The following is a 7,702-nucleotide window of genomic DNA, read 5'->3' as shown; positions in this document are numbered from 1 at the left end:
GCTTCGCGGACGGCGGAGAGGAGCGGGGAGGAAGAATCGGCAGCAACTTCTCCCATACGCACGGGCAGACAACGAGGAGCAGCAGCAACAGCAAAGCAGAATTTGCAACAAAAAAAAGACGCATCTCCCTTTGCCGGGGAGGGTGAAAAGAAGCGGCGGCAGCAGCAGAAATTTGGAGCGGCTCCACCAGGAGAAATTTTTATCGAGACGCCTGCAAGGAGAGTGTTTGCAGGGGGCTAGGGGGCTTGTTCTCCGGGCTTGTGAGGGGGCTGCCTTTGCTGGTGGTGCGGGCAGCGGAGGGGATTCCCCGTAAAGACAAGCTATTTTGGATATCCCCGTACAACTTTTCTGATGTATTTGCTTGCACCTTCTTCCCCTGCTGCTTGGTGAACCCAGCCCCCCTCTCCCCCCCCCCTCCCCCCCCCCCAGCGGTCTCCCAAGGATGGATCATTCCCAGTGCCTTGTGACTATATACGCCGTGGTGGTTCTGCTGGGTCTCCGGCTGGAGCAGGGCGCCTGCCAGCACTATCTGCACATCCGACCGGCTCCCAGCGACAACTTGCCCTTGGTGGATCTAATCGAGCACCCGGACCCTATCTTTGACCCCAAGGAGAAGGATCTTAACGAGACCTTGCTAAGGAACCTCATGGGCGGACACTTCGACCCTAACTTTATGGCTGTTTCCTTGCCCGAGGACCGGCTCGGAGTGGACGATCTAGCTGAGCTGGACTTGCTGCTCAGGCAGAGACCCTCGGGAGCGATGCCCAGCGAAATCAAAGGGCTGGAGTTTTACGACGGGCTGCAGCCGGGCAAGAAGCACAGGCTGAGCAAGAAGCTGCGCAGGAAGCTGCAGATGTGGCTCTGGTCCCAGACCTTCTGCCCGGTCCTATACACGTGGAACGATCTCGGCAGCCGCTTTTGGCCCCGGTACGTCAAAGTGGGCAGCTGCTACAGTAAACGGTCTTGTTCAGTCCCAGAAGGCATGGTCTGCAAACCTGCCAAGTCCGTGCATCTGACGATCCTGAGGTGGCGGTGCCAGCGCCGGGGTGGGCAGCGGTGCACATGGATCCCGATCCAGTATCCCATCATCGCGGAGTGCAAGTGCTCCTGCTAGGGCTGCGCTGCCCCTCCGCCCCGCGCCGCGGGGACCTGGGCTCACACAGACATGAGGGGCATTTGCTTTCTGGTTAACGTTGTAATGCACTGTAACGTGTAGGAGAATGTATATTGTGTGTATATATGGCACCGGTTTAATATACTATTAAAAGGTCAGTATTATACGTGAAATAATCAGCGTCTACTGTATTTTTAAGACTATTATCCTGATCGTTGCTAATGTATCTTTTTTGGGGTATTTATATTCCGGAGAGAAGTTGCTTCGCTTTGGCGAAGTAGGATTTTTGTTGGGTTATATTTTTTTTTAGTTGTTTTTGTTTGTTTTTTAATAAAAGGATTAAAAAATAGAAACCAAACTTTTTGATAAGAAAACGTCTTAAAGCTATTTTCCATTATTCGGAAAGCGTGTGTGTGAGGGTTTTTTTTTTTTCTTGTTTTCCTTATGGACTTTAGATTTAAAATAAAAAATAAGCGCCTAGAGCACAATGTTATTGTAAATAGAGAGGACAGTTTGAATGACTTAATCCTATGTAAATGAAGAGTATCTGCTATTTATTCTTTATATCCTTGTAGTAAAAGCGCAGTGCAGAATTAAAGTCAACCACTAAAAGACGAGCCGTTTGGATTCTGTTTGCTATCTGCCCTGCCCACCCTCGGGGAGGGGGGGTGGCTCCGCTCTGCTCCGCGCTCAGCGGGACGTTCCGCGCCGGCGGGAGGGGTGGGAACCTGCTCGCGGCTGTACCGAGGAGCGGGGTTGTGCTGTGTGGAGGGGTCCCGCCGGCTCCGCGCTGCGCCGTCCCCCGCGGAGGCGCTCACGGCAGCGCGCAGGCGGGGCGGCCCGGCGGCAGCTGGCTTGGGGGTTTCTTTTTTAACCGCTTGACATTTCATTTACAAGGGGACACGTGTCTTTCACACCTACCATTGTGGTGGGACACTGCTGAAACTTGACCCTTGGGCTCTGGGGGCTTTCAGCGCAGACACGTTATTAGCCCGATCCTATGACAGCCTCGCACCCCTCCCCGCCCGCCCGCCGTCGCCCCTCGCAGCCCGGTTAACTCTTGGGCTCCCGCCAGCCCCGGGTGCTCCTCGCACTGACGGGCTGCTCGGGGACCGGCCCCCTCCGGCGCCCTGGAGCACCGGACTGCCCCGGGGCCGCCGGGAAGCCGCGGTGGGACCGGCCCCGGCCCGCGGGCGCGTAACTGTCCCGCGGCTCGGTCGAACCCGTCGCGATTAAGCAAGTGTTTGAGTTTTCCGTGCTGGGAGCCCCGGCGGTCTGTATCTCATAGATACCAACTGCAAAAACAAACTCTCCACGTGCGCTTCAGAAGCTCCCTGACAGCGCAGGAAACCGTGTTCCGTATTTGTCTTGGAATCAAAACCCTTTATATTTTGTTTCCCCCAAACTGAGGGCATCTGTGTCATTATCTTCAACCCGTGTGTCTGCCAGTGCCAAAAGCAGCCCTGCTTTCTCTGACGTTTAGCTCGCCTGTCTCCGAATGCATATTCATTCCTTCTCTCGCTCTTTCGCTGCGTTTTACCACCCGTCTCTTTGCTTCTAATTTCAATAGTTTGGGAAGGGAGGGGGGGGGGGAATCAGATCTTGGGACATTTAGGGTATTCATTAACCTAGTGAAGAGGAACAGAGGCATTATTACTCACATAGAAGGCACCCTGCCCCCATGTCTATCTAAGGGTTCATTGTAAAAGGATTAAAAGTTAAAGACCTTCATCTTATGATTCTTTCATTTAATCTTCGTGGCGCCTGAAAGACATGCTGGATGGATGATCACATTTAAAATATTCCTAATGTCGGCTACCTTAGGACTCCAGGCAGGGCAAACAAACGTAATTTATTTCTAGAAGAAAGGGTATATTGAGATGTTTAAGTTTATGAACCACCATTACCATGTATATTTGTTAGGTTCTGACAAATACCCAAATAACATTAAAATCAGCCATTCATCACATATGAATTTATGCAAAACCTTGTGTGCCTGGGGCCAATATTTTTTTAGACAGAGTTTCACTTGCAAAAAAAAATAAAAGAAAAGAAAAAAAGAAAAAGTTTATTTAAAAAAAAAAAAGCCCAAAGCAAGAGTTTTTCATGAGTGGTAAACACGAGAATTATGTGAACAGAAACTATTTCATGCTGGGATGGCAGCCAGGGACTCGGGAATGTCAACAAAAGTTCTGCGAAGGTTGAAAATGTCACTGGATTACAATACAAGGTCCTTTGCCCCATTAGCAAACTTCACTGAAGTGATATTGGCACTGCTGAGCGAGGGGACTCACCCTGTGATTTATCTGCCTGTGAGCCCAGCCATGGGGCAAACAGAGGCTTCAGCTGGGAACCACCACTCGCTGTTTGCTTATAGAGCCTTAGTCTTTATGTGTGCAGAGATGTGTGTGGATTTGTGAGTGTTACATGAGTGTGAAAGAAGAGTCTTGTTAATGTAGTCTAAATATCCATCACCATATCTGTCTTCTCTTTAATCCGATAGTCATTGTGATCAGTAGGATGTATGTTCTTACATCCTTTCTCAACTAAAAGTGTCCCATTACTAATAAATTGACAAGAATATTTGGGGTTAAAAAAAAAACAGGTTTCCACATGCACAAGGCCCGTGACTTTATTTTCTTTTTAAATAACTAACTAGATTTTGTCAGCTGGTAGAGCAAAAATAAACTCATAGTTTGCACTGTTGTTTCTGGTCAGGTTCACTTTCTGGTCCCCCTGCCCCAGTGTTGAGATGTTTGGCTTGCAGTGGAAGGGTTTCAAGCCAAACAAATGATGAATGTTTCTATGCAAATCTTCTTAATATTAGATTTTGTAATATGTTTTTAAAGCAAAATTGAATTATGGCTCTTTTAAATTGAAATCAATTCATAACACAGCCAATTTTTGTTTGCTGATCTTTGTAGTGGCATCGTAAGACCTCACAGAGACCACTGTGGGGAAGAAATAAGAAGGGAAAGGTTGAAAGTTTGCTTCTAGCTATTCTTCAGTTCCTTCTTTCGCAATTTCAGTGTTTTAAAGTGTAATATTGGAAATTGAGATTAATTTCTACCTCCACCACAGACTATATAGCATCAGTTGAGTCATTTAACCTTTGCTGTAGTTCCTTGTGGCAAGGCCAGGACTTCATCTGTTTTGTCAGTGCATTGAGTCTTTATCCATGAGAATTTGTTCTTTCACACCATGTGCTTATTCAAATCTATTAAAGAAAGTTAAGGCCTGGTGTTCAAGGGAGGTGGCTTGATGGGGTTGGTTTTAGCATCCAAGACATGGATTTTGCCAGTGCAGAGCAGTATCTTATGGAGGACTCTCAAATGCTGCATACTTCTGTTTATCAGGAAGAGCATGTGATTTTTAGTGAAAGCTGTGATGGTGCAGGTGAATTTGGAAGGGCTGGGAGTAATACAGTTGATAAAAGGATTGAAAACATAGACTAAAGATGTCCAACATTTGTAATAAGCTCAACCAAAATTAGTCCTGGTAGTGTGAAGAAAAAGACCCAGCCAGGAGACGTTTGTTACGCATCAAACCATCATCAGACCATCACAGGGTTGTGTCCTTACACATGTACTTAACTGAAAAAAAATCCAATTGATTCATTTAGCATTTTCAAAACACCACCACAAAGATAAATGCTTGAGATTGCATGAGTGCATGATGGAGTCATCGCGAAAATAACCACAGCTAGACATTCCCCCAGTAGTGTTTGTAGAAATACTGGATAAGTTTTTCCTCTTCCATAGTTTAATGGAGAAATAATCTTAATTTAGTAATGTCAACAGCTGCAAAAAACACTCCTAGCAAGTTCACCTTACTTCGGTTGTGTTATATAAATGTAATCTGCACCAAGCTTGGAGGGATCTTGGAGCCATTAAAAAGAAGATATTCCAGCTCGGAGATTTGCCAGGAATCTTCATTGAAAGTTGAAATAAATATAATGACGTCATCATATAACATAACATCATAGCTTTCAAGGTAAGCCAAACCAAAGGTATGTTGGCAGGGGAATGCTGCCACCTGGTAGATCCATGCTAGGAATAGATACGATACTCTCATCCAACGGGGAGGAGAATAGCCACACTCTTCCTGGAGTGCCCACAAGGATCCTGCAGTCTTTCTGTGCATGCAAGTCCTCTGGGAGCCTTACTACATGCGAGAGCTGCAGAACCTGTGTCAATGCTCTCTTTTAAGAGAGCAGCTACAGCAAATTTGAAGAGACCCTTTCATTCCCTCTTTCTTGCTCCCAGACCAAGCAAGAAGCTCCAATGGTTAAAAGGAAGGGAATGAATACATTCACTTGAAACAACTGTTGGAATGGTTCAGAGGGGAACTGAAATATTCAGCAATCAACATTAAAGACTCTAAATCCTTAGAGGTGTTATTGCAGGATCAGCAGCTTATAGCCCTCTTTGGTGAAGGCTGGGTACCAATGTATTACTGTTAAGCCTGCTGCAGCTAGTTCTCTGTTGGGAAAAGCAGCTGCTCTGTGATGTGTTTTCAGAAGAGTCTGAGAGAAAAGATACTGGAAGAGAAATCTGCACTGGGGTAATGTCACACTGAGTCACTTTTCTCTGCTGAACTGGAGGACAGGAGCTGCGGAGATGGTGCAATTCAGCCTCTAACTCTTCAGGTGGATAGTTTAGATGGAAACCAGCTGAGAGTGCATGATCAGGGCCTCACTGGGTATGTGTTCTGCCTTCTCCAGGGTATATTTGTGCTGACATTAGGCATGGTTCTGAGCCAGTGAGGCAAGAGCTACCACCAAGCTAAAGGCAGCAGTACTGACTGAGGCGCACAGATCTTAGCCCTAACTAGGCTGGAGCCTACTCTTCACCTAAGACAGACATTCCCCAGGACTCGGGTCTCTCCCTTAGAGAATCCAAGAGTAGTAGCTGCATCAGATAATCATAACAGTTTGAAAATAGGTTTCACACTCCCTCCTTGGTTTTTTTTTTCCCCCTCATGAGCGGGGGAGTGGCAAGACTCCCATCACAAAGAACGTTACTCAGAACCAGAACAGATCTTAAGGCACAACACTAAAAACCTGTATGCAATGGAGAAGGACTGGGTGGCTCGGGGGATTGGTAATGGTATAAAGAGCTTTTCACCACTAGGCTTCTGGCTTCAGTCCAGAGGTAGTAACTGAAAGCCACAGTCATCTGATGCCTGCATAGTGGGTTGTGTCGAATGAGTTGTTGGTCTCTGCATAGACCCTACCAAGCAGGATCCAGATCACAAAGCCACCACCAGAACTGACATACTCGCAAGGAATCTCAATCCAAAGAGAATGAAACAGGAATGAAGATGTTTGATCTGTGTTTGTGATTTAGTAGCAAGAAGGGTATATTGTTGTTGAGGGGCTCCTGTTTGGTTTGTGGGGAAGGGATTAATATAGGAGAATATAACCAGTATAGTCCCTTGTATAGACACAACACTAATAGTATTTTCTTTCTGGCATAGTAATATTTTTATATTTGACCTGTACCTGGCAACTTACTACCTGGCTTGGATTATACTTGGCAACGTATTACCTACCTTGTGGTACAGAGGAAGATGCAGCAGATGCTCCACTGTATTAAGCAGGAGTCCTGCTGCATGGTGTGGTGTGCATTATTTGATAGTAACTGCATCTTATGCCTACCTGTACAAATGCATCCTGCTCCCTGGGTGGCTCTGCTTTAGTTAAGGCAGCACAACTTCTCAGGGCTCAGGTTAGAGGTTACCCTTTCATAGGACCCCCAATCATGCAGCTCTGAACAAAGGATGGAACAAGCTGGGATTCAGGATATGCTTTGCGAGGCTGCTGTGTTGTACCTGTGCAATAAAAAGAATCCAGCACCTTTTCTCAGCAATAAATAACCCGATTTTAAGTTCAAGCATTAGGAAAAAGAAGTATATAAACCCAGTGCATATTTATGTAAGGGCCAGTGTAAACATCACTCCTCTGTTTCAAAATGAACTTTCTGGTATTCCAGGCACTTCGTAATATTGTCTGTGAGTGAAAAATGGACAGAAAATAATTTTCCTTCACTCCCCCTCCCAGTTTGCTTTGGATATTTAGAGATACTGCACATCTAGTCAGGGGTTTTTGCCTTTTGCATGGATTTGTTCCTCCAAAGGCACTCTTTCTCTCATACAGCAACAGAATACTGAAGCATATTGCATAAATATTATTTCAAATGTGAATAAATCATAGAGGGATTTTATAGGCCAGTGAGTGAAGCTGAAATGCTATCTTCTAAACTCAAGTGGACTTCCAAGTTCATTGTGTCCTTTTGGGATAAGTGGATACAAATTTTGGTTTGTAGGTGGTACTTGCACAGGAAATGAGGTCATTGACTTGAACGTCGGATGTCATGTAAAGGAACCTCACTGTCTCAGTTACAGCCAAGCCTTAAGTCTCAGTGCTACATTAACAATCTATCTCATGGCCTTAGAAACACTTGGGTCTCTCTCCTCTGCCTGGTTGTATCTGCTCATAGACTGTTCAAAAGGGTGTGAAGAGTCCTTTTTCATCCAGTAGTTTGCTGGATTCGGATGTTACGGTGTTGTGGTGGGTTCACACTGGCT

General features: G+C 46.0%; 1 protein-coding gene across 1 annotated transcript; it reads left to right on the top strand.

The window, feature by feature from the left end:
- The first annotated feature begins 222 nt into the window (after nt 1–222).
- NOG (noggin) lies at nt 223–1,731 on the top strand. Its single transcript, XM_061455654.1, has one exon. The coding sequence runs from the start codon at nt 443–445 to the stop codon at nt 1,112–1,114; it is 672 nt and encodes a 223-aa protein (XP_061311638.1). The 5' UTR covers nt 223–442; the 3' UTR covers nt 1,115–1,731.
- Nucleotides 1,732–7,702: the final 5,971 nt, after the last annotated feature.

This window comes from Pezoporus flaviventris, unplaced genomic scaffold (genome assembly GCF_033815535.1).
Source record: "Pezoporus flaviventris isolate CSIRO_AGI_PZ_B2104156 unplaced genomic scaffold, CSIRO_AGI_Pfla_v1 ptg000020l, whole genome shotgun sequence".
Lineage (NCBI taxonomy): Eukaryota > Metazoa > Chordata > Aves > Psittaciformes > Psittacidae > Pezoporus > Pezoporus flaviventris.
The sequence above is the reverse complement of the archived record's forward strand: the minus strand, read 5'-3'. Positions and strand labels throughout refer to the sequence as shown.